The sequence below is a fragment of the Xiphophorus hellerii genome, chromosome 17 (genome assembly GCF_003331165.1).
Source record: "Xiphophorus hellerii strain 12219 chromosome 17, Xiphophorus_hellerii-4.1, whole genome shotgun sequence".
Taxonomy (NCBI): Eukaryota; Metazoa; Chordata; class Actinopteri; order Cyprinodontiformes; family Poeciliidae; genus Xiphophorus; species Xiphophorus hellerii.
Genome location: NC_045688.1, coordinates 7,743,675 through 7,771,661, shown reverse-complemented (window position 1 = coordinate 7,771,661; position 27,987 = coordinate 7,743,675). Strand labels below are relative to the sequence as shown.

Here is a 27,987-nt window from a genome sequence, read left to right as displayed (position 1 = left end):
AAGATTACTCACTTCGCAGTTTATGTTTAGAATTAAAGCGTGTATTTAATGCTTATTCTGTCCGGCTTCATCCTCTTTCAAACAATCAGACTTTAAAGAATTTTTAAAAAGTATTTTCTTGAATGTCTCCCCGTTTTTTTGCTCCACTTCCCCTGCCCGACTTCTTGTCTCCGCCCACACATTCCTGTGTGTCTGCAGTTTCGGGAGGAGTGAAAAGGGAAAAGGGATCCGGCTGGAAACAGTCTGTGGACCTCGAACCGGAGAGGAGATGATCCCAAACAATAACAACAACATTTCTCAGCCTGAATCCGACCCATGAGAAAACAGCTGTTTACACAAACCAGTGCTCAATTCATTTTTTGAATCAAACAAGTTATTTTTTAAAACTTTTATTTAAGTTTTGAGTTTATTTTTTAAAAAAACTTTAAGCCAGAGAGGAGAGGAAGAAGACGAAAGGAAGGAAAAATCATGGAGATCCTGGACAGCAGCGAGTCGTTGCTCCACTGGGACAGAAACCTGAGCGAGCTGTCTGAGGCCGGGGAGCTGGACTCCGTGCTCTATACCAATGTAAGTTATCGATTAAAGCTAACCGATCAGGTATAGATCAAGGGGGGAGGTGCTGATTGGCTGCAGTTTCTGCCTTTGATGAGTTAATGATGTGTGGTACCCTGCTCTCCATTCGCTAAACTGAGCCTGGGGGTCCAGGCTGCAACAGGTTTAACTGCAGAAGTTTTCTAATATCATATTAAGGGTTTTATGGACGGGGTTTCTCATTAAGAATCGACTTATTACCTTCTTTTTATTTAATTTAATGGAAAATATTGCAATTTCCCTTTCACAGTCTTAAGATAAAGTAAATAATTTAAGAATTAGACTTAATAAATGAGTGAGAGAAGCATACTTGTCATGCTCAAGTAACAGTTTTCCATGTGTTTTGTCTGGATTTTATGCAAATTAAACATAATTTTCACATTTTTGCATATATATTTAGCCTACTTTCCTCTGATAACCGTTAAAAAAAAACAAGGGCAGCCAATTAATTGCATTAATGGAAATGATAGCGTAGGGACTTGGTTTTATAGAGCAGGTTTAAGTGATAAATCAACTTCCTAATATTTAAACATCAACAGTTTGTGCAGCCTGGTCAGATGTAACAAAAATATTACTTTTTTTCTTGTGTCCGTGCAACAAATGTGGTAGGTAACTTACACTAAACATCACCCTGACTCAGTGGTGAAGCGTGGTGGTGGTAGCATCATGCTGTGGGAATACTTTCATTCAACAGTGACTCCAGTCAGAGTCGGCTGGAGCCCAATAGAGAGCAAGCCAGAGCTACAATGACATATCTGCACTTGTAATTGTATTGAAAGATGGTTTTAAAGTGCAGTGAGTTATGAAGGCTGAATACAAGTGCACTGTTTCAACCATATTTTGTTAATTAATTTCAGTTTAAATCTGTAATTTTTTTTAAATCTCATGTCCTGGTTTTATGAGCAGTTGATATAATTACAGGACAGAATAAATAAGGAGGTAAAACACACACACACACACTCGCGCACACACACAGAGAGAGAGTTTCTCCTTTCTGTAAGCTGAGCTCTGCATTTAAAGGTCCTCTGTTATGTAAGCTGAAGTCTGTCTTTCAGCTGTGTGTCTCCTTTGGGCCGGGACGAGATTGTGTGAGACGGAGAGAATGAGGCAGCTGTGTGGGTCCTGTGTGTGTGTGTGTGTGTGTGTGTGTGGAGGGTTCACAGAGTGTAAAAACAGCTGGCCAAAGATGGAAATCAGACACCGAGGAGGCTGAGTCAGCCTCAGACCCACAGTGACTCGGTTTTCCATCCCATCTGAGGACATCACAGACTTACTCTCACTTTCTCTAGCCATCTTAAAAATCAAATCTTTTTTTTTTTTTTTTTGGGCTGCGAGCCTCTTATGTCTCCACTTGCGCTTGTTTCCTCGCGACGGGTGAAAACTTGTTGCTGTTAAAGTTTGTCTGAATTTGTTAGGCTGCTTTAATTAAGACCCGTTGCAAGACAAAGAAGCTTATTTTAGTTAGAGTCTGTGACTAATAGAGTTTTCACACCTGATAGTCTGGAAGACTTGGTTCAATTTGGAGCCAAAATTGCAATATTTGTTACATTTTCAGCTTGAGTGGTTTGCTTTCACATTCCACCGTCAAACAATCCAAACTAATTGAAAAACTTGTTCCCCTCCTCACCTGTGGTGGCGCTGCACCAAGAACCACTGAAGAAAACGGCATAAAAACCTCCAAAGTTGACATAAACGCAGCTTCCTTCATCACAAAATGTAAACAAAAATAGAGTAGCCATTGTAGGACCACAAGCCATTTCTTCTGTTAGCATTGGACTCACTGTTTATTTTGGTTGTATTTACCCAGAATGCCCTGTGCTGTAGTCCACTTCCTGCTTTTGTAGTGGTCTTCGGTCTGCTTCGTGTTCACATATGCATTTGAAGTGGAGTTTGTTTTTGTGGTCGTTAGATTGTGATATGATGTGCTTCACTGAAGCAAACTTTCTTCATAAGTTAATAAATATCATTTTCAGTCATTGTTTACATCCTGATTCAATGCGTATAGCTTTTTTCTGGTGCCGAATTTTGACATGTCTCACATAAATGACATAAAGGCCGGATAAAATGCGACATGGCTGTTCAGTCTGCAGAAGCGTTGAAAACAATCGTATGTCTCCTAATTAGTTCCACATATCAGATTTTCTGGGCGTTGATAGAAACTCAATTGGGCTGTCAGATATAGGGCACATATTTGGGCAAAAAAGCGGATTCTGGTCACATTTTGGATATTTTCTATAACATTTCTGCCTGTAGCATACTGTATGTATAGAAACATTTTTCATAGATCTGGGAAAGAAACATCTGAACAAAAAGTGCATTTTAAGTTTCTTTTAAAACTGATTTCAGTGACTTTAATAGTGAAAGTTTTCTGAATGTTGAACAGTAATGCATAAATACACATATTCACTGCTGGGTAATATAGACCAGCATTATGGATGTCCTATATATAAACATGAACAGTTTGTGTTTGTATAGAACTGGAGGGAAGCTTCAGAGTTCGAGGTAACAAGACTGTACTGTTTGAATGTGAGGCGGCCTGAGAAACAGACTGAAGTCTTTGTTCCTGCCCTGGTGGTGGTGGGCCGGCTCCTTCACGTTCCACCTCCCCGGGGGCTTCAGACGGGATTCCTCACAGCTCAGCGAGCCTTAACCAGCGTCATCAGCTGCTTTTTTCATTACTTTAAACATCCATGCAGTCTCCTCCCAGCCTGGATGCCTTTAAAAGCATCTAGTCGTTCAGGTTTTACGATATGAAGACGTTATTTTTTCTTTCATCTGCAGCCATGTGTCACACTCTTTTCAGGAGTAACAATAGGCGTAGGCTCGTGACGTGTTTGACTTCTGCTTGAAATTTTAAAAGCATCCACAATGCAGAAGATGAACACTTATGGAAACTTTTGTTTGTTTTTTGTTTTTAAACTCTACAGTGTTCCAGGGCAGAATTGTTACTCCTTGCATGAGTTTTTTGAGTTTGTAGACCGGACTTTGTACCTTCTCTCCTGCAGAATTTTTTTTCCCCAGATGCCGAAAGCAAACAGTAGAGGGATTTATATAAGTTTGCACCAATCCCCTGTTAGAAAGTCACTGTCCAGAAGTCTTCATCTTACTGTTCACTCGTATGCACATCTGTCATGCAGACTCTGCAGGGGCAGCAACATGATTAAAAACAGTCATGCTAAGATATTCTTTCAGCTGTAGCACTAAATTTGAGGCTGTTATGATTCAAAGTGATGATTGATTGGAGATAATCCAGTAGTACTTTGATTTCATACACATTTTATTCATATTTGTGCATAAATACAAGCAAAATTGGAATTGTGAAAATATATTTTCTTAATAGGAAACGGGCCAGTTTTGAAAGAAAACTCACATTTTTGTTTAAAAAGTTTTTGTGCTACAGTTAGGTGGATTTTCGACTATATCAGAATTAGCATATTTCACAAAACTGCATCACGAGTCATGTAATTAACAAACGGATGTTACTACTGGTGGAAAGACAACAGGAAGTGGCATCTTTTTTAATGACTTGTCAGGCAAACAAACTTATTCATGTTTAATTTAAATTGCGTTTCTTATGTAATGGAAACACCACAGTTGTAAAATGGTGTTTTTCGACATTAGCAGAGTAGCAGTGAGCCTTAACCACTTCTACACACGCTTCAGTCTTTTGTTCTGTGAAATTTTCTCTCATAAAGACACAATGAGAAGTTTTGTTCAGGACTCTGATGTGTCATTGTTTAGACTTTTATGGAAAGAAGAATTTTCTCCGCTTCAGGAGTTGGTAAATAGATAAATGTCAGCGGAGCACAAAGATAATACCCACACAAGATCTCTTGTCAGTCAAAAGTTTTCAGCAGGAGATTTATTTTAAATTCCAGAGTTTAAATATGAAATATCAGGTTTTGTTTCAAGCTCACGTTGAACCTGCTGCACTTGCATACCTTTATTGGTTCAACATGTTCGAGAAAAGGGTGTATTTGTTGAGTTTGCTCCAGGACAAATATCACCCCGGTTACATAATTCCTCCAGGTTCTCATTTGTAGCTCTCAAACCAGCTGTAATACACAACCTTTACTGATAGGCTGTAGATGACAGCTTTGATAGCCGCTTCAGATCAGGTCAGTATGTGCTCACAGAGGAGAACCTGTTCTCCGTTGGGGCAGGGCATCCTGCTCGCCGGTGACCTTGCACTGCCTGTGTGAATGGTCCATGTGTGTGACATGCCTATGTCAGTGTGCACCAAGGAAACGGTCATCCAGTGCACCACATGGTTACTTTATGCTTAAAAAACTTAAATGATGAAGTTTCTCTGCACACATTTCAAGTGTGGTCACATTCCAATTTTGCATGCCAGACCAGCCTTAACAGATTCACCTTCACCCTCGCCTCTGTGTCACAATGAGGCTGAGAGAGTAATTACAGCAGGAGTGGTGCAGGATCATCCGGTTGTTCCTCTGTCACAAACATTATCAACCAGCTAAACGTTTTGGAGACTAAATCATCAGTTTTGTTTTATCCCATGTTTTTCCACCATGCAAATCTAAACGTTTGTCAAAGTCTGAGTCCTTTAGTTTATCTCCAGAAATGGTCAAAGTGCTCTCTTGTTTTAAAGTTGATAAGGCAGTTCACATATCTGTCAGTAAAAGCAGCAGGAAAGGAACTTTTGCAAGGAAGATTGCAAGTCACTAATGTTCCGTAATTTGCCCGCATTAAATTTGAATATGGTTCTTTTCTAGACTTTTTTTGGTTAAAAACTCTTGAATGTTGTTTGATTTGGTCCATGGATTTGAGAATGGATGCAGCAATGACAGAAGTTTTTTTTGTTGTCCATATTTTGACTGACAGCAGTCAAAATGACTGCCGTCTATTGAATATTAATTAATTATTCCTTCTAATTAATTTTCAACAGAGAATCCACATTCCATCAAAAGTCAAACTTTTTCTCCACAGTGGACAAAATCACTGACTGTGGCCCCCAATAACTTGATATAAACAATGAAATGAAACAATTTCTCTTAAATTATGAATATTTCACCTGATGTGGTCTGAATGCACCACATCATCCTGATCCACATCTGGAGGAGAAATCTGCGCTAGAGTTTACAGCAGACCTAAAAAGTCCAACCCGACCTGGACCTAGCCTATAGACATTGTATTACTTTTTGCTCATTTGGTCAATAATAATAATATAACAATTAACACATTTTCTATTTAAAATCTGTGAGCTGGAATGCATAACATTTGCACCAGCAACTAATCTGACCATCTAAAAATATTTTTTTTTTCTGGCAATTTCTGTTTTGTTTTTTTTTGTGCTTAGTTTAGTTTTTTTAACTTGTTTAATTTTGGTTTTCTCTCTTAAAGCTTGTTAAATGACTCAATAGTAATTTACTATTTTCAAGCAATACCCCTCAAGATCATGTTCAAATGGTAAAAAGGGGAATTAATTAGCTGATTTTATTGCTTTTCTTCTCGTTTTTGAACTATTTTCTGCCTTTAATCCTAAAACAATTTTGAGCTAAAGATTTTGTTAGTTTAACACCAGCATTTCTCATCTACTTCTTTCTGTGCCTGCAGACCAAGCTTTAAACTTGTCCTAAATGTCTGGACAGATGGTGCACACATTTTTCTCCTGGTCAAATCTGACGCAACTTTTCTTCTGTACTTTGAAACAGTACTCAGACTCCAGCTCTCTGCAGACAGCCAACTGGTTGGGAGCAATGCGAATGTAGTAATCAGCGTGTAAGGGATCATTACGGAAATCCAGAGGAGACTTCATTCTCTGAGGCAAAGCTAAATTTATCGCTCTGTATCTTTTCTTACTCTTCTTTCTGGTATTTTCTCCCTCTTTCTCCATGGATCTGCAGCCCCCTGTCATTTGATTCACTGTGTGGTTTAGAGGGTGTGGGTTTAATTTCTGGTTAGATTTTACACACCCAGCCTTTACGAAAGCCTCAAAGCAGTTTCAGAAATCTCCTACTTTTTAAAATTCCTGTAAAAACCATCCGACTGCCCTCTGTCCCGTAGTTTTCTTCATTGTTTACACTTTACAACCATAGTTTAGAAGTTCTTTACAGTTGTTTTCCATGTTGAAGACTTTAAGGTTATTGAATGAACTAAAACTATTGATTTAGTTCATATCAGGGATGATGCATTCTACACAAGCGTCAGTGTTTCACGTCTTGTACCTTAAAGCTTGCAAACTGCCTGTTGCACAGCGTGACGTACATAAACGCATCGTTGATGGTTTTTGTAGCTCATAACCCCCCCAGTAGCGGAAAGTGTTAATTCTAGAGCAGCTTCAGGCCTAAACCTCTTTCACCTTCCAGCCTTCCTCCCCCTGCTGCATCCGTCTCTCCTGCAGGGTGAACCGGGACGAGTCGGCTCGTGTCCAAAATTCCCAAAACATCTGGTTGCTTCTCTTCACTCTTTATCTACAGTGACCCATAAGTTTATCAGTCTTTCTTCTGACTTTTTTTTTTTTTTTTTTTTTAAGGATTTTGCTCCTATATAAAGTCTAAATAAAAATGAATTTAAAGAGCAGTTTTGTTTGAATTTATGCTTTTTTCATCTGCATTTTATTACATAAGAAACTAAATTAGAGCTACTCTAGTTTGGGCTGGTTTGGTTTTGGTTGTGCCAGGGTTGCTTTTCAAGTTGCCTTGAATTCACTAAATAAGTAGCAAGTTGCCTTAAGTTCAGTAGAAATTCAAAACATGTTGCCTTGAATTCACTAAATACTTGAGACAAGTTACCTCAAGTTCACAAAGCCAAGTAACAAATCGCCTTGAGTTCACAAAACTTTGTAAGAAGTTGCTTTGAGTTCAAGCATACTGCAAGCATACCTTGCAGTACAGTGATCCGTTCATCAGAGTTGCCTTGAGTTCAACAAACCTTACAGCAGGTTGACCCAAATTCACAAAACCTCATAGCAAGTTGCCTCAAGTAAACAAAGCCAAGTAACACGTTGCCTCGAGTTCCCCAGACCAAGTAACACGTTGCCTTGAGTTCAGCAACTTGTGACTGAAGTGCTTTTAGTTCACACAGCACAGAAAGATGTGGATACCACCATTAACTCCACCATGTTGCTGATCGGTTTGTCATTGTCTTCGTTGTTGATGTTTGACTTTTGACTCTTGAACTCCTTTTCAGGTATGACTGAATTTTGGGCCGGAACCAATCGGTTTGGTCCGCCTTTTGCAGAGTTGTACAAACTTCTGCATCAAGCATCCATCTTGGCCCAAAAGGTTAGAAAACTAACAAATGAAGGTAGAAGTTTAGGAGAAACCGGCTCCTAAACGTACATAAGCTGAAGGATCCTTTGGTCAATCATGAGACGGATGAGTTATTTAAAAATTCCTGCACCGGCTCTTTCCCTAATAATTAAACTGCTTATGTTACTTTAAATCCCTCAAATCTTCAGCTTTGACCAACATAAACCAAAGGTCTGTGACACAGGGAGGCACCACAGTTGGGTGTGATGTGACCATGATGTTGCTTGATTTAATGTTGCCAGATATTATGATGTTACAGGGTGTGGACGACAACACATTGTTCAGCTGCTGGTGTCTCCCGAAACTGAATTTATTCTTGTTCCTCCTTTGAACTCAGTTTAGGAAAAGAGTTTGCTACACAACCTGATTTATGTTTGGCAACTGGACGGCAACAAGTTTACTTGTGGCACAAAAAGCTTTTTGTGTAGCTTGGAGAGGAATTTTGCTTGTTTAAGAATCTTTTGTGTTGTTGCTTCCCAGCCAAACTGGGAATTGTGTTAATAAGGCGATGTGCACATAAAATATATTTACCTTCATAAAAAAAATTAGCATCCATACTTTAACTGTTTTTGTTTTATTTACTTATATTTCCAAAGAGTCCTTATGTTTTTGTTTTAAGTCAGGGAAGAGTTACCTTTCAGCCAGCTGATGCTCAGGGAGCAGCAATGCATTGCTCCTTATAAAACCTCTTCTAACCACAGGATTTACAAGATGCATAATTTTAGTTCTTTTTAACCCTTAGCTATTAAAAAACTCTTGTATCTTGAGGTTAGTAACAGGCCCATCCCTTGTTTTGATGCATTATATACATAATCACTGGCTTGTTTAAAGAAAATTTAAATGAAATTTACAAGAGATGAAGTAAAAGTTGCTAAAGGTTTTTTGTGACAATGGCTTCCAAGAACAAAATTGTCACGTTTTTCTGCAAGTTCAACCAACTATCATCTAGAAAAAAGTATGTTTTTATTTGAAAATAAGTTCCCAAAAACACTTATTTTTGAAAATTAATCAGATTTTTGGATTCATATTATGTTTTTGTCTACATAAAGTGTAAAATAACCCAGTCGTGCAATTATACTTTTTTAAAAATTATTTGTAAAGACTCTTCAGCAACATATTTAGTTGATTTAGCCACTTTTGGGGGGGGGGAATACTCATCAAAACTGATACATATGGCTTTTCAGGGTTATCTTTTTTGAGACAGACTCAGCCCTGCAGAGTTGAGTTTGTGGGTTTTAATGTGTCAGTGAGCGCTTCCCGACATTGAGTCAGATGTCTGCTTGGAAAGCATTCACCTCAAAGACTAAACTAAGAGAGGAATTTGGAAAAGGCGGCACGTTTAGACAAGTCTTAAAACGAAGAAGCTCCCCTTAAGGTGCTGCTGACCCAGTTGTCGCCCAGCAGCTGCAAAAAGTGTAGGGATGAAATGGGATCCAGCAGGAAAAACACAAAGAAAACCACCAGGGCTGATGAATAAACTGGACTACTATCTCCAAATAATCCGTGTTTAAGATTCTTGCTAAAATAAAAGCTGTTTGGAAAAAAGATGCAGTTTGTCTGAGGAGACCTGAGTTGAATTCAGCTGAAGCTAATGGTCTGTGTGTAGAGGTGGAAAAGGTTATGCATGAGTGTGTGTTGACCCAGTTTTAACAAGATGGAGATGGAGAACCAGCTGTGTTTTTGTTCCACAGCAACAATATTTCCATGCTGCATCTGACTGAGTCTCGAGCAATCCTGTTATTTCCTGTTAAAGTTCAAATTGGGTCGCATTTGCATTCGAATGTAGCCTAGCATGGTCAAAAATGTAAAAATATTGTCTTTTATTTTGGAAAGTGCTATATTGTAATTTTAATCGCAAACTAAAACCGTAGTATTTCTATGAACACTCTGCTTTGAACTATAATATCTCATTTTATTAATGTCAAACTTACAACCTGAATGGCCAAGCGAGTTTTGATGTATATCTGCTGCTTTAAAGTTTTAAGTTTCCAGGTTTCTGTGGTTTGATTGTAATCTCTGTTGCAACTAACAGTTAACAGTCGAGTGTTGAAATTGATCTGTTATAGTCCGGATCCCACAAATAACGGTAATGTTTTCAGTTTGTTGGGCAACACTGTATAGAAACTGATAACGAGTGGTTTTACTGAACGATTAGCTTCACATAGTGAAGATGTCTATTTTTTTTTACTGGTATTTTTTATATTAAACGTATCCCTACAGTTCAGCACTGTGGATTGTAAAGTTGCTTGTGCAACGATGGTGGGGAACCGTGGGGGTTGTTTTCTGTTGTCGGTCAGTCCGATAGGGCAGGAATGGAAAGAGTGTGTGTTTTATGTAAAACTTCTGGGAAGCTCTCTTGGATGGAAAACAGGGGTCAGAAACACACTTTTTCATCATGCCTTTGGGTCGACTTGTGTTTCCTCACACACGTTCTTGTTGAATATCAGCCAATCAGAACTCAGACAACATCTGAGTCACGATTCTGAGCTTAAAAAAAAGAAATGTTGAGTCCACATCTTGCCATTTTGACTTTATGTTCAAGGGGTGACAAAAAAAAAAATCAGTAACTTGAAATTGGAAGTAAATATTTAGGTCTGTAAATAGTTTCTAATTCATTCTGTAAAGCCTTTTAGCAGAATTTAAACATTTTCTGAGTGTTTATGTAAATGCACTCATGTTGTCGCTTGTGGGAGGAGAGTAAATGCTTGCTGTCAAGCAGGACTTCCTTTATGCTCTCTCACATCCTGTTATTTATGTAAGTTAGCTATCACTCCACCCCAATCAAATATGTGTTGAAACTCGCACTGTAAACCAGGCAGTTTAAATCAGGACATTTTTTGTTTCTTTTGATAAATAAAATCTAAACTTTTTTTAAGTGTCTGAGCCAAAGGAAGAATAACATTTTATTGCAGCTAAACATGTCAAATATCTTAGTACACACAACTATCTTCCAAGTATAATTTCAGCAAGATATAGGAGTGTGTTTTGAGTAAATAATTTCTTATTTAATATGATAAAAAATGTACTAGTTTCACTGTACAAGATTATTTAACTTGTAACAAGACATTTTCCTCATATTATGAGTGAAATAATCTTTCAAAATATATTAATTATATTAATATATTCCTTAATATAATAAGGAATATATTCATATTCCTTAATATCTTAAGTCAATTTTAAGAAATTAACTTAAAACAAGCTCCTATATCTTACTGAAAAGTTAATTGAAAGCTAGTTTTGTCTTATTTCAAGTGTGCTAAAATCTTTGCACTGGAAACTAGACCAAAAATACTTGGTAAGACTTTGTGTTTTTGCAGTGTATAGATATCACATCAAGCTCTGTAAGTAACATTTGTCTGCTACATTCATTTAGAGGAACTAATCTCTCACAAGGACAAGACAAGCTTGGTGTGTATGCTAAAGTGAGACTTTCAGCTGTTTCCATTCACCGCCAAACAAGTACATGGTGACATAATTATTGGAAGAAAACAAGGCGCAAACCATAACCTCTACCTCATTGCTGCCAGAATGTAATTTAAAAATTTTTTTATCACAAAGTCTTTTGTTGTAGACTGCCAACAAAGTATACTTTTAAATCCCTGCGCAAGGTGCCGGTTTGATAGGTCTTCAGGGTGCTGCTCTAAGACAAATATTTTTATTTGGACTTTCTCCTCACCAGACTACAAATCGTCAACCTATGAGCTCATATTGGAGCAGGAAACTTGGGTGGATATGTAGTAATGTCTGATTTCAGTTCTCCAATGGCGACAAAATGAGACTTCAGTCTCTTTATGTTTTTCTACATTTCTCAACTTTGAGAAATGTAGAAAAACACGAGGACACGAACAAGGACATTAATACACCTAACACAGTTAAAATACGGAAAGGTATAAATTCATAATGCATTGTCCTGTTCAAATTCAACAGATTGTTGAAAATTTTCTCATGGTTGAGAAAATCTTAATTTTAAAGGTGAAATGAGTAGGTATTTTTTTAGTTTGAATAAGTTTCTTTCCATGACTCATGAATTAATTTACATACATTTATTTTGAGCGATTATTGTCGGCCTACCCGGTTCAGCCTGTCTTTTTGCATTCAAATATTTTGAAAGATTCCAATAAGTTGAAGGCAGAGTGTAAGTATTTGTGCTTCCACTTAACCCCAATGGCTTTGCAAACAGAACTGTGTCAACTCAGTGAGATGTTTTCCGATCTTTTGTATGAACTGTTTAAACACTCTTTCTTTTCATATAAAAAATAAACATCTTCAGGTCTAATTTTAAATTCTTTTCTTGTTTATTAAACTATAAATTCCACATTTTAAGGTGTGCACAAAGAAATCCAAAATCATCAGCTTGATACTGTAAAGAAACAAATTTGATTGTAACTAAAAGAAGTCCTTATATTTAACAGTATCTCCACGCACCTTTCAAAAGTTTTAAATTCATTTATCTAAAATTAAGGCCTGAAAATGTGTTAAATTCATTAAAGAAAATGTAAAGTGGCTGGTGTATGTTACTCACAGGTCTTACATTTTGTCCTGGCAGGACTTTTACTATCATTTAATCTATGTAGGTTTTTTTCTTGCAGGATTTTTCTTTTGAGCAAAAACTCAAGGCGGTTAAGACTACTGCTAACAAGCTGCTAATGCTAGCTTGCTAGCTAGCTAGAGAGATAAATGATATGTGAGAAGCACAAAACTGCTGCAAAGAGCCACAAAAAGACCATAGAAATGTCACTGTTTTGATCCCCTACATTTTTTTGCACATCTGTCATTATATAGGTCTAAAGTTTTACTCATAATGGTCTTTAAAAGTCTTACATTTGAGTTAGTGAAACCTGCATAAACCCTTTTTAAGGTTTTTCTTCTGCAGATTCATCCTGTATTGTTATCCGGCCTTTTCCTGGAGCTGATACCGGATCTCTGATTACTTTTTAGTTTTTGGAAAGCCCGGCTGGGATCGATGTCGAGGATCGGGGTCAGGGAGTGTCTGTGTCACCCTCTTATCCGTGTGGGAACCGGCTCGAATCCCTCTGAGAACGAGGGCGTTTTTGTTTAGCTCGGGTCAGTTTGTCTGAGCTCATTTGGCTCGAATCTCAGATATGGGTGTGTTTTCTTTTTACTTGACAAAATACCAGTCTATATTTCAAACCTAATGTGTAAGAGCTTATTTTTACTGATTGCTGATACAATATAAGAATGTCAGGCTGAACTCCACCAGATCACCCCAAGGCCTGTGATTTGTTTCGTATCACTGACACACTATTATCAGTGCCCTGGCAGAAATGCTCTGCTAGTTGTGAGCCCACAGCAACTGATAAGTGACCTATATTCGTAGTTTCCTATCATGCATGGCTTCTATCAGCTGGAGACTGGAAAACATCTGAAGGTTTCAAACTTGATTCAACCTTTTTACATTATTGATGGTTTTGGGGTGAATTATACTTTAGTTCCTTGATATTGTGTCAAAAATGTGTTTTATATTTATTTCCAGATCAGGCCTGTCATGATAACAAATTTTGCTGGATGATAAGTTTTTTAGACTATTTTCAATAAATGTATTGATAATGTCACATAATAATGCTAGTTTGCTATCTCAGACTAGCAAACTTTAACTTTGTAAAGAAGTCAACACTGAAACTGGAAGATATTTTAAAGACACTTTGTGGAACTCCGCTTGGGATTCCGTGTGGGTTGCTAGGTAACGGGCCGGGCCTCACTGGGGTTGCTAGGTAACGGGCAGTGCCTGCTGACTTATGCCATTATATTTGGAAGGTTTTTGAAACGGCTCATTTTCAAGACACACAAAAACATTAACTTATCATTAACTTTTTTTGTATCCAAAAAAAAAAAAAAAAAACCAGTTGGGTGGGTTTAAAACAATCAAACAAACAAAAAACAAAGAAAACAACTAAAAACAATAAATAAAACAAATTTTTAAAAAAGAAACATCTACAAACCATAAAGATTATGATGTCTTTGTAAACAAAATTCCCCATCACAAAATATTTATCATCAGAGTTGGAAATTATTGAGCTCATTTCAATATATCACACGATTGGTTGATATTGATTCATTACTTATTGTAGCAGGATTATTCCAGATGGTGAATTCTGTCTTTAAAAGTGATTTTATGCATAGAAAACACACCCAAGTATTCAACCCAGATACTTATCTCAATCTCTGCTGGTTACAATTGTGCACAAATCATTGATACTTCAACATGTGTTTGTAATTCAGTGTTTACTGAAGGCATCTCTGTTGCAAAATGTAGCTTAACTAATAGCTGTTCACCAATCGCCTTGTAAAAAGTGTTTTTCTGTTTTTATCTATTTATTTGCTACAAACTTTGATGTTAATTTATATGTTAAAATGTGGTGGAAAACTTCAGTGCAACCCTGTGAGCGGCTTGTACACGTTGTTCTTCCTGTGATGCTCTAGCTTTTTGGCTGCAGGAGTGTCCTGATTTTGAAGCGACCAGCACTAAATAGCAAACAGGAAGTTGGAGAAACTGAATTTTATTAGAACTAAAAACCATCTGGTAAGCCTTTAATTTAACAAGAACTGAAATAAAGCGAACAATGATAAGATATAAAGTTCTCGCAGGGCTGTCAGATAAAAGTTCATATGTTCCTTCAGCTTATCTGCTTATAGTTGGACACGTGTTGAGGATGTGTGGCATTTAAAGCCAAAGATCTGAATCCCAATCAAACGTATGAGTCATCTGGCTTGTCCTGATAGCAGTCCACACGTTTTAGGATGTTTGCCTTATGAGTGAGTGTCCTGTCAGCTGAGGCGTACACACAGCTGAGTCCAGGTCAGGGTACAAAACGCAGCTGGCCCGACCTGTTGGGGCTGCTTTAGGATTGAGTGGACAGGTTTTTAGTTTTAATTGTTGTCCTTAAAGTCTGGCTTAACTTCCTTATTGGCATATGTTTCAGTTTCTGCTTTTGAACAGTAAAGCCGGTTGGTTTATTGGTGCTAAGGTTAAAGCTAAAGAACTTGTATGATTTCTATGTATGTATATATTTTAGTGAATACTTTCATTTTAGTTGTATTTTAGCCTGTCGCAATAAGCAATTGATCATTTTGATTCTTTTTTTGGAGGGCAGTTTTGTTTTGAGACTTCACAATCCATTTTATTTATTATTTATTTTGGTTGTGTGTGATCTTTATTTCCATTTTATTTGTTTTTGTCTTTTATTTTCTATAATTAACTCCCAGTTCCAGTGTTAAGTGTTCCTTACAAAATTAAAGTTCATTGGTCTTTCAGAAGGCAAACTTGTATCGTTATGCCATTATCAATATATTACTTGAAAATGGTCTCAAAACAACAATGTTATTATTTATCGCAATAATTTCTGGGGCAATTTATTGTTACTATGACAGGCCTAGCTGTATGATTTGTTTTTGGTACCATTTTAGCATTGCAAACAGCTCCAGAAATTAACATTTTTATATCTTTTTTGTACAATGTGTCAATTGAAACCTGAAGTTATAATTTTCCAATTTTATTACTCCCTAAACAGCATTCAAATCCAGACTGTAGGTGGAGATTGTATTGGGACTGACTGGTTTTTAACTTGCAAACATAAGTTAGATTATTCAATTTTTATTTATTTTTTTACATTTGAAGCATAGTTTATAGTAGTAGTTTTCAAAATGACTTAAAATTTTGCAAAAACTGAAAGATTTCTATAAAACTTGAAGCATTATTGGTCATTTTGGAGTTTGCGGTGAGTAAACCATGCGCCAAATGCAAAAAATAGTCGAGACCAGACTGCAGTGCCTAATGTAGAAACCTACCAAGTTTATGTAAAAGTATCTAGTGAAAACTGCCGGGGTTTCCAATGCTTTTTTAGGTAGAGTTATTGACAAAAGTGAAACACTGAGTCCAGGAAAATAGGGTTGAATCCATTAATCCATAAACCCATAATTCCAGGTAGGTAGATTGTCTTTTTAATCTCAGTTGTAATAATCTGAGGACACATATGCTGATGAAACGTAAGAAAACTTTTACTCTGTCACTCTATTTTTTTTATTTTGAATTAAAATACCCTCAGTTTGATGGATTTATACATAAATTATGTTTTCTGTTTTTTTGCATCTTTATCAGGATAAAGTTTTGACTTTTCATGCTTGTATGACCTACTTTGAAGTTTCCATTTGCCTCATCTTTGATTTGATTAAAATCTATCATATTAGAAGTTCTGCTAAGCTTCTGAGATTTTACATCGGACTGAGCCTCAGTTAATCTGTCTGCATTTCCTCCATCTACAGCCTTCAATTAAAAGATTACAATCTCATCTTTCAGCGATGTCCTGTACCCGTTATTTTCTGTGTTACCAGAGAATTTTATTCAGGAAAAAAAAATCAGAATAGCCTCTTTGTTATCAGTTCTGACTGTTGCTGCATCTCCAGTTAAACCTCCAAGTTGCTCTAGTTGGGCTTCAGCCTCCCTGGTTCTGTTTCCCAGCTGGAGGGTTTTGAGTTACAGCCGGCCCCTTAAACAACGCCTCCCTCATAAGGGCTCTAGGGACAAAGGGGGTTCTGTTGGGCGTGTGATGAGCTACACCCAGTCGGCGACCGGTCCTCCGTCGCTCTCGACCGCAACCGCGAGCTGAAATGACAGGGAGCTCATGGAGCCGCAGTGTGGGAGTTTGGTGTGGTTCTATTTTCTGTGCATTTGTACATTAAGTTCCTCCTTTCTAAATAAACTAACGGGTTCGTCCATTCTGTGTTTTTAAGAAATTGGGTCATTTGTCTTCAACTAAACAGCAGTTTGGAGATACAAAGGGAGTGAAATATCAAATCTAAACTAGGACGGTTCAGAATTAACCGTCAGCTAATTTATTAATCAATTAGTAATTACCTGGAGTATATATACCAAAAAAATGTCATTTGCTGAACATACTAGGAGCAGTAATAAAGCCAAAATTATACAAATATATATATATATTTCACTAAAGATGAAAAAACTTCTTCGCTTGTAAATGTGTTCTACCCAGAACTCCTCTAGTTGCATCGTTTTAGCCTCATCTGGTTCAAATTCAGAATAAAATCTAACATTAAACACCTTTTGCTATCCAGCTACTAAACAAAGCAATAGTAAACAGATCCATACATTGTATGGATGTTAAGTCAAGCAGAAATATTTTTGTTGCTTTTGTTGATGATAGAAGTATTTCTAGCTACAAATTATCAGGTGTTTACAATAGGCAATAAAATGTTTTTTCTGTTTTAAAAATATGGTTAAATAATCTGCAGAACAGGCCAATTTTATAAAGGAAATTGATTAATAGCCAGAATCATTAATTATTATAGTAATCATTAGTCAACGTAATTAGCATAAACAACAAAGGGTGTCATTTTTTAGGCATGTAGTTTGACCTGAAGAGGCTAAAATTGAAGGGTTTGCCGATAATAAAATAATAATAATGTCATATTTAAATGAAAAACACAAGCTAACTCTTATAACATCCCAAATTTGAGGTACAGAGGTGGCAGCACCATGTTATGCGACTGGTTTGCCGTTTTGTTTTCAATTAGGCATTATTTATTTATGTCAATCTGATTCAGTTTGTAAAGTCACTTGAAGGAATTGAAACCTCTTTACCAGAACAGTGTTTTATTTTCTCGTTCTGTGTAGTTTTAGTGTTAACACCAAAAGACGCTGCTTTTTTGGACTTGCTTTGCATTAATTTTACATTTTGAGGACCTCAAGGGTTTAATCCAAGTCTGAATCTTTTATCAACAGTTCTGTTGAGGCCTTGGTGCTTGTTGGACTAGAGATGAAGCTGAACGTTGCAGACCGCTGGAGTTGGAGAATCCTAAACATTGTGACTTTTAGATGTTTGTACCTATTTGGCTGATTGACTTATTCCACATACTCTATATTGTTGAACCATATCATTGGATATATTGGACACAAGCTCCTCTTCATCCTGGACATCAGAAAATGGCCGACTGGGTGGAGAGAAGTGTAAATATTTGCCTTCTTCCTCCTTGAAGAGATTCACGGTGTGCTGTCGGTGTTTAAACATATCGAAACCTGGAGACGGGACTTGTAGGGAGCGAACAGCAGCAGAGGAGGAAGGGTCATTTGTTTGTGTGGGACACAGAGAAATGCTGGACGTCCCGTGTTTGTGAGTCTGTAATTGAAGCCACATGCTGGACATTGGCCTGTCCACTTTGGATCTTGCCTTAGCTGGGATTTTGCCTGATTGCTGTCAAACGTTTGAATTTAGATACCTGACTTACTCCTATTCAACTTGTATTTATGGCTTGACAAGGCGCAGTGATATAATTTTAACTGGTTTATGACTCCATAAGCTTTGTCTGAGCAGGCGGCTGCCGTCAGGTTGGTTTTTTGCTCACAAAGTAGGTCAACTATAAATGTTTAAATAACCAGTTTGCAAGAAAAGAGAGAAAACTAGGAAACTTCACACATCCGTTTTTACTTTGTTCCTTGATTTTAAGATCTTGTTACATCCATCCATCAGTTTATCCTTTCATTAGTTCATTTATCGATTTGTCCAGCAATCTATATATCGTCCTTCCATCCATCCATCCATCCATCCATCCACCCAACCTTCTTGGAAGTTTGACTGAGGTGAAAAAAGAAAATGGAGTTACTGTATTATTCTTCAAAGCACTAAGTGAACTCAAAAATGTTGTGTTGAATTAAAAGGATTTAGTTTTGGACAGTGACTCCAGCTTCTTAAAACTGAAAATGACCTCTTATTTTTTAATATCTTAACATAAAAAAGTATAATTGAAATAGTTTGACTCATAAGTTCATTGGAACATGAACGTGGAGACCTTTCTGCTGTCTGTAGATATAGATCAGTGTGTTATCAGCGTAGTCTCTCCGTGTTTCTGCTAGTCTTGACATCCTGAACAGGATCAGGATCTTCCCCTTGTAGGGAGATGAAGGAATGTGCCGATGGGGGAAGGAGGCTTTGTCTGGTAAAGTATCACCACACTGAGACACAAACATAAATGCTGATTAGAGGAGGTGGATAAGTATCCGACTGGCAGCGCTGGAGTTCCCTGAGGGGGCTGAAGGTGCCAATAGAGACTATAATATCCTGCAATCACAGAGGTGCTGTCTGTCAGAGATTTGTAATGTTGTGGTTTCCGTGTAATTATCAGTCTGTTACCTCCCGTCTTCTTTCTCTTTTCTGCAGCACTTCTGTGAGCTCCTGGATGACCTCTCCCCGGACGCTTTGCTGGGCCAGCTGCTCAGCGACCCCTTCCTGTCTGGGGACAAAGGCGGCGTGGAGTCCATGGAGGGAGAGGACGGCGGCGAGCTGTCCCCGTCGTCTCCTCTGCCCCCGCACATCACCGCCGAGCACAGCTACTCGCTGTGTGGAGACAGCCGGCCTCAGTCGCCGCTGTCGCACCTCACCGGAGAGCACTGCAGCGAAGCAGGTGGGAAACGATTAATCGAATTAATTGTGATTAATCGATTAGTGGAATAATTGTCAACTAAGTTAGTAAATTATTAATCGTTAACTGGAGTACACAGACTCAAAAAAGGTAATTTGCTAAAAGAAAAACAGAGTCAGATAACAATTAACTCAAAACTGTAAATTTAAGATGATAAACCTTCTTTCTGTTAATGACTTCTACCCAGAACTCCTCAAGTGGAAAATTTACAAAGTCTCTTATTAAGCAGATTTTTCAGTCTAGTAACTAATCCAAAAACTAATCCACATATTAGTAGACAACTTATTTTGCTGCAGAAGCATCCTTTGCTACAAATGATCAAGCATTTATTAAAGGATTGCTATGTTGTTGCATTTCAGGCACTAACATTTTTATTTTCTTATCTGCAAAAGCAAATGAATTATTTACTTATTTGTATCTTTTAGTGTACTACTAATCTTGCATTAAAAAGTATTATGTGGTTAAAAGAAAATCTGCATAATGGGCCAATTTTATCTGATTAGTCGTCAGAATAATCAATTACTAAAATAATAACCATCCACTTTAGAGATGTCATGAGATCTTCTTAATCCAATATTATAAATTCATATTTTAATACATTTCTAATATTGTGTAAAAAAGGCTTAAGTAATTAAACAAAATATTTGAAGAATGTGTTCCCTGATTAATTGATCAGTCATCAGAATAATTGTTAGTTGCAGCTCTATCCATGAGTTTAAGGATCACTTTTAAGATCTACTGTGTTTAGAGCACTTCATGGCACTATTAGAAATTAATCTTTTAATCTATTTCTAATATTGTGCGAAGAATATCTGAAGAATTTGTTACCCAATTAAATGATTAATCGTCACAAAAAAGAAACCGTTGCAGCTCTATGCACGAGTTTAAGGATAATCCAACCTTCCACTTTCGACATCTACTGAGTTTTGAGCACCTAATTCTTTTAGATATTTTAAAATTTATTTTATAGGAATGGAAGTATTTACATTTACCAATATGACACAAAACAAACCACTTTCCACAATCTGGAAAAACCGTTTACCCCATTTAGGGTTGTTAATGCAAAGAAAAACTGGTTATTTTTTAATGAAATCTGAAGTAATTTCATATTATGATGTTTTTCCAACACAGAGTCTGATGGAGACTCCCCTGAGTGGGCCATGGAGCAGGAAGAGGCCATTGAGGGCCTCCTTTGTGTGACTCCTTCTCTGCTCCCCACTCTTTCGCTCTCTCTGGCCTCCAGTGAGGACCCTTGTGGGCCTGAGGGCCCCGCTTTGGCCCCTGTGGCCCAAACAGCAGCCAGCAGCATTACCAACCAAGGCAAAGCAATCAAGGTAGGAGAAAACCCCTTTTAAAACTCTGAGTTTCAGTTTGTTCTGTTTGTGACACTGTCTGTCTTCTGTATTACAGATTAAGGAGGAGAAAATCATCCCTGAGATTAAGCTGGAGCCTCATGAAGTGGACCAGTTCCTCAATTTTTCACCCAAAGGTCAGAATTAGGATTTTACTCGTGTGCTACAACGACCCCTGCTGGCAGGTTTTGAGCATTACAGTTCTTTAACATTTGAAACCAAGATGAACGAAAAGTTTTCCTGAACAAACTTAAATCGCATCTAGGGCTGCAACTAACAAAAATGCTAGTTATATAATATATCAGTAATCTACTGATTATTCTAACAATTAATCGGATAAAGAATCTGAAAATTTTCCATTTGAGCCTTTTTATATAGTATTAGAAAGACATTTAAGTAAACAAATAATTCAGTTTCTTTTTTGAATAAGAAACTATTTAATATAAACATTTTACTGTCTAAAGCACAATAACAGTATTCCTTTTTTTACAGTTTACTCTAACAAAAGATGGATCTGCAGCTAAAAAATACTTTTAATATATAGATATAATCTGTTGATTTTTGTTTTTTAGTTATTGATTAATAAGTAGATAGAAAATGTGATTAATAGCATTTTTTACAGAATTTATACCAGGAGAACTAAAAAATATGTCACTTGAGTTGTTTTGAGTAGAACATATTTACAAAGATTTTTTTTTTGTTTAGCTTAAATGCTAAATGTGCATATTTGTTTTGTACAGTTTTGGCGGTGAATTAGTTGTTCTCTCAGTAAATTAAAGGTTTTTGGTTTTTTTTAGTTTGTATATTCCAGGTAACAATTAATCGATTACTAAATTATTTCACGATTCTTTCAGCAATTGATTAATCACGATTAATCCAAATAAAGGACTTCTGCATTGGCCTTAACATGTTGGCTTGTTTCTTTTACTCAAACAAATCTGTAATTTTGTTGTTTTTTAGGCCTGGAGTCCCTGCAGATGCCTCCCACTCCTCCCAGTTCCCACGGCAGTGACTCTGAGGGCAGCCAGAGCCCCGTCCACGCCCCTCCCAGTATGTCCTGCCCCACCTCCCCCAGCAGCCCACCTCCGCCTCAGGCCAGCGTCAAGGTGTCTCCGCGCGCCGCGTCCTCCCTGTCCAACTCCCCGCTGCTCACCGCTCCTCATGTAAGGGACCGGTTTCTGTTTTCTCACAACTTTTGCTCAATTCGTTATGAAAGTGACGGTCACCACTCACACTTTTTGACTTCAACAGATAAAGATGTTCAGGTATAACAGTCCAGTCTTTAATTTGTGTGCATTTATAATGTGGGGAAAATGATAACAGAAAATAAATGTTTTAGCAAAATGTTACAGGAACTAAAGAATATTTAAGCTTCTTAAGCTGAATGTTGTCTCCTGGAACATTAAATTATGTTAAAAGGACTCCCTGCTTCATTAATATAGATTTCTCTTCAAAATGGGAAATACAAAATAGCACAATCAAGTACAATGGTTGTGTTATGATACTAATAAGTCATAAAATTCCTGCAAAAAACAACTTGTGGCCAAAACTTGCTCATATTTCCAATAATAGCAGTAATTCCAATGTTTTAAACAATTGGACTGTGAAAAGGTAATTTTTAGATGTTTATATTGTAGAGGATTTATAATAAGTCGGATTAATGAGACTCAGAATTAAACTAATCAGTGTAAAAGTGGCAAAGGGGCAGGAAACTAAAAGTGCTTCATCTCCATTCTTAAAAAGACCGTATTCATTGACTGTGTTATCTCTCTGTTATTGTTTTATTATTTTTCCTTTTTTTTAATTAGTAAGACATGTAAAAGAAAGAAGGCTGGGTAAAATAAGTTTATGCTTCTGCCTTCCTCCTTCTCAAACAGATACCTAAATATACATCATAGTATTTGAGCTGTGAACGTGAATATTTTAAATAAAAATAGTAAATTGCACATCATGGCTTTTGTTGAGCACAACGGAGGAGCTGGGGAGCCTGTTGCTCTTCCAAAATCCTTGAAAACATTATTATGTTTCAAAACGTTCATGATGCCATACACATGAGGATATTTTAAATAAAACTCTGGTGAACTCTCCTGGGTCCAAAATATTATAATTTTAACAGAAATCTACCTTACCGAAATTAGGTGTTCTGAGAGTTGCAAAAGGGGTCACATTCTAGATTAGATTTGCAAATATTTAGATTTTCCCTCTCGTCCTGCAGAAGTTACAGGGGTCTGGGCCGCTGATCCTGACCGAGGAGGAGCGTCGAACGCTGGTGGCCGAAGGTTATCCCGTTCCTACCAAACTGCCGCTCACCAAAGCAGAAGAGAAGGCACTAAAGAAGATCCGCCGGAAAATCAAGAACAAGGTAGGAGCTCAGGAATATACAAACTGTTGATTTTACTTTTAAATTAGATGCTAATCTTGCTCTAATTTCTGTATTTTTCACTTAAATTGTTTTACTCTAGAATTTCTCAAGTAGTATGAGGAAATCTTTTTTTTAATAAACTCTTTACAGTCCTTTTAACTTTTTATTCAACTGTTTCTTTTTTTGTTCTTTCACAGATTTCAGCTCAAGAGAGTCGCAGGAAGAAGAAAGAATACATGGATGCTCTGGAGAAAAAGTAAGTTAATCTTTATCCTTCTTCCCCTTCTAGCTAACAGAAAAATAAATACCTGGAAAAGTTCAGATAATAATCTAAGAAATCTAGTTTTTTTTTTGTTTTTTTGGCTATTCTTAAAAAATATTAGCATATCATCTGCATAATGGTAGAGAATTCTTTAACAAACAGAGCTGGAAACATGTAAAATCACTGCTTCAAATTTAAAATAGTGTGTTGATGTTGCTAATTATGAGTCACTAACACTGCAGTACTGCTGTGTGGCCACAGGGTGGAGACATGCTCCAATGAGAACAACGAGCTACGCAGGAAAGTGGAAACTCTCGAGTGCACAAACAAGTAAGGACATACTGTTTCTAGGGATTTTTCAACTAATTCCTCTTTAAAACTCAAGAAGAAGAAACTATTATTTGATACTCTGGCTTTCTAAAAACATACATTTCTGTTTTGTTTTACTAAAAGCTTCACAGTTGGATTCTCAGTTTGATTCTTAACCAGAAAACACAAATGCTAACAGTCGAGGAAAATTGTAAGTAAAAATGTGAATATTTGAGAGATTTTTTTTTTTATTGAGGAAAAGACAAAAGTAAGGATTCAAAACTTGAACTTTCAGAAACTGAAGTACTGCCAAAGTTAGAAAGCTTTTGTTTTTTTGCTGAAGGCTTGATTACAGCCTGCAGGTTCACTGCTCCGGGGGTTGGAGGGTTTTAGCCTGGATCATGCTGAGCTGGAAAACAATGACTCAGTTCTGTGATTTGAAAATAAAGCTGAATCAGAGGCTCCCCGTCTCTGCATTCAGCTGCAGCTTTTTGCATTCATGCATAATCATGAGTCCATTTTCACTGCGAAACGCTGAGGCTGCGTCAGGGATTCTGCACGGATGAACGGCGTGTGCTGCACAAGGCGGGTGCATCGGGTTAAGTGCGTCCCTGACAGCTGCTTCAGGTCGGGTTTTTTCACTCAGATGTTAAAGTGTGCTTCGCTGTCACTCCTGAAAAGATAAATGGGGCGGTGGAGCCTGCTTTTGTGCCGCTGCACCTGGATGGCACAGCGGGTGTGCTGCGTTTTAGCAATCGAGAGAGAAAATCTCTGCGACATGTGAAGCTGTCTGGAAGGTGGCAGCAGATAAAACAAACATGTTCCATGAGATCAGGGGGAATTAGCCGGACTGCTAGTTTCCATCAGCTAATATTAAACCAACAGGAAAGTTATTAGGTTAATTAGCAGGTTTAAGGGCTCAGTGACGCTCTCCAGTGGTCAGAGGGTTTAAACTGTTTCATCAGGAGGAATCCTGCCAGACACCAGGATCCATCCATCCATCCATCCATCCATGCATCCATGATAAACAGATAGATGGATAGATCCAGTCCATGTCTACTATTTTGACTCTAAAACAGCCTTACATTCAGTCTGACCCATCGGTGTGTGTGTATGTGTGTTTGCAGGTCTTTGCTGCAGCAGCTGCAGGCTCTGCAGGCGATGGTGGCAGGAAAAATCCAGAAGTCGTGCAGGATGGCAGGCACCCAGACATCCTCATGCTTAATGGTAACGCATATGTGACACTGAGCTCATGGAGCATCGATTATTAAACTGGAAACATCTGTTTCCATTGTAATTCATGATTTATTCATCTGTCTATCCACCCTTCTCTCTTCATCTGCCTGTTTGTTGCTCTACAGGTGGTCGTGTTGTGTTTCGCTCTGTTTCTGGGGAGTTTTTACCCGAGCAGCTTCACTCTGTCATCAAGCATCACTGAAACGGGCGTACCATCCAGACAGATGCCTGAATCCTACACAGCTACAGGTAATCTTACTCCAACAATACATTAAAGAAAACCAAGAAAGACAAAAGGACGAGTTCTCATGATCCTCCTTTTTCATAAAGGCTCTGATATGAAAAGTTTTCGATTTAGAAAAGTTAACTTTCAATAATGATCAGGAAACTTGTTCATTTTTCTGAAGTTTTCAGCTTGCCTGACCTACCCTGCTGTTCCCATTGTCATGAATCATTAGTTCCCAGCTGTAAAACTCTGGTGGTCCATTATACCATCACCACTAATCAGATTCCACCTACAGCTCAGCAGCAACAGCCACAGAAACTGATTTGACCTTTCATTGCATCCTCATTACCTCCCCCCCACACACAGACACACTCACTGCTGTAATTGAGATCAGATATAATTTTCTTAACAATCAAATTCAGTTTCCTCTCACATCCTGCTCACACACAAACCGATGCTTTCTTGTGTTAGGCTGTGGAAAGTTCAAGTAACTTGATTTTTGTGGTTAAAAGTAGAGAAAATGACCTGAAGGTCATCTTTTGGTTTTTCTGTCCCACCCAAAACCAAAAGATTTGACTTTTTTTCTTTCTCTTTTCTTTTTCCGTCTTTCTACCATTCTCCATTGCTAAGAGAAGAATGCCGAGCAAAATGGCTGCTAATGCTAATTCAATATTTAGAAACGCTGGCAACACAGACTTCGTTTATTTTCCACCGCCGTCATTGCTAAAACTACAGGCAGACTACAATTCTAAAACGTCGCAGCAAATCGACGTCATCGTTCACGAAATCTGATTCTGTTCGCTGATTGGTCCGTTAGAAATTCTATGGGAGAGCCGTGAAGTGCTAGCTAGCTAGGCTAGATGTGAATGCTTTTGCTTGGCGTTTCGTTTTAATTTTTCGGGGGTTTTTTCGTTTTTTTTCCCCATTTTCAGTGAAAAGCAGGAGTTTGCTGTCGACCTTCGAGGACGAGCAGCCGCACCTCCTGGGCCTCGGCGGCGAATACCCCGAGCAGTGGGAGGACGCGCCGGCCGTCGTCATGGCAACGTGGCGCCGTTCAGAGCAGCAGAAACTCGGCTCCGAACCGAACCGAGCGGAGAGGCACCCGCCTTTCAGGAACAAAAGCAACGACACGCAGAAGAACCTGCTGCTAGACCTGCACAGGTGAACCCCGGACTCAAATTAAAACTTTTCGGGTCTGTTTAAGGTCGCGGTTCTGATTGGGTTTTGCTCGCTGTTTGGCCTCCAGGTCGCAGACGGCGAACAGGAGCAGCAGTAAAGTTTTAGAGCTGGATCGATCGGTCAACGAGACTTCCTGAGGTCTCACTTCGCCCCATCCTAAAAGATTTCTCTGGAGCTTTTTCATGTGTCCGGAAGCAGCAGCGCCCCCTGTTGACTGACTGAGGTCCGACGCCACCTCTGCTCCATCAAATACACTGAAATTGTAGTAACAAAGAGGCACTGGTTGCCTTGTATTTCTGAATTAAAAGTAAAGTTGCACTGATGGTTTCCGACTTGCTATATATATATATATATATATATATATATATATATATATATATATAAATTCAGAGCAGTGTGGCGTTATTCCAGAGGAAATTATTTTAAAATTCGACATGTGAGGCTTTTTACGGGACACTGATGATCGTGTATGATGAGTCGTGTATTTATAGAAACTTTTTTTATTTCATTTCTTAAATGCTTTCATCCCATTTTGATACTAGCTTGTGTTCATACATTATTTTAATATTTTATTTGTATTCTTTTATATTATATATGTATGTATTTACGTTTCTGGGGAATTTGTATTTAGTTCCGTTGAGAAAAACAAAACCAAGATTAATATTAAGGATTTTTTCTCATGTTCAGCTTTGACTTGTTTGTGTCTTTTGACAGTATTTTCCTCAATAAATGCAAAGAAAAGTGGGGGAAACACTATTTTAGCTCGTCTGCAGCTTTAGGCTCCTTTTTTATTCAGTGTCCTTCTGAGGTATTTAGGTTTGTATTTGATTAAATTTGCCTTTCTTAAAGTAAAAAGACATTTAATCATCGTAATTCAGCATTGACCAAAAATACATCTTATAAACTTGGAAAAAAGTTTCTATTTTTGTAAATGTGGGTTGTTAAATGAGGAAAATTTAAATGTGTCGGGACGATCTATAATTCATCCCTGCTCTCTATTTTTGGCTCTGTTCTGTTGATAAATTATGAACGCTGGCTTTTTGAGCATTAAAGCAACATTTTCTCCCTCTCAGATGTCCTGTTGTCCTGTTTAGATTAGCCAGTTCATCAATAAAGATATTGATGTGAAGCACTGATGATCAGTCTTGTACAGTACATTCCTCACAGTCAGTGCCTTTGGAAACAAACTGGTTCCACTTTGTAAAAAGAACTTCTGTGTTTTTGTGGCTCCCATGTAAAGTCAATCTGAACTAGTCTCTGTCTTCTTGCTTTGGAAGTGAATAAAGTATTTTCCGTAGTAAAAGCATGTTGATTGTGGTTGAGAGTTTGTTTTTTTTAAAAGCTCCGACTGCTCTTTGAGGTTACTTTATTTTGTAGGAACCAAAACGTGGTGGTGGTTTTGCGATGGTCTGCTGCTGCTTTGGTGCGTCAGGATCTGAACAACCTGCTGTAATAAATTCTGCTTTCTACCAATAACTTAAAGCTGCAAGTAGCTTTTTCTCTTTTTTTCTTTACATATTTGTTAAAATGATCACGTTGTGACAGATAATCTGTGAAAAACAAAGTTTCCTGTAACTACAGAAATACACCAGAAACAACCAATCATAGCCAGGAGGATGGTCTCAGTGCTGTCAATCATTCTCACCTTGCTCTCTTCTAAGCTACAGCTTTTTCATCATAGCTAGCATGCCAAAAATGCTAAGGCTAGTTAGCATAGCCACTGATCACAGTAGATAATTGGTTTT

At 37.8% G+C, this 27,987-nt stretch overlaps 1 protein-coding gene across 1 annotated transcript; it reads left to right on the top strand.

Moving 5' to 3' along the window:
• The first annotated feature begins 11 nt into the window (after positions 1–11).
• creb3l2 (cAMP responsive element binding protein 3-like 2) lies at positions 12–27,548 on the top strand. Its single transcript, XM_032589955.1, has 12 exons — positions 12–567; positions 19,055–19,298; positions 20,448–20,650; positions 20,727–20,805; positions 21,629–21,831; positions 22,884–23,030; positions 23,228–23,286; positions 23,554–23,622; positions 24,729–24,828; positions 24,963–25,086; positions 25,996–26,224; positions 26,310–27,548. Exons 1-12 carry the CDS (start codon positions 469–471, stop codon positions 26,377–26,379), a joined length of 1,626 nt encoding a protein of 541 aa, XP_032445846.1. The 5' UTR covers positions 12–468; the 3' UTR covers positions 26,380–27,548.
• The last annotated feature ends 439 nt before the right edge of the window (positions 27,549–27,987 follow it).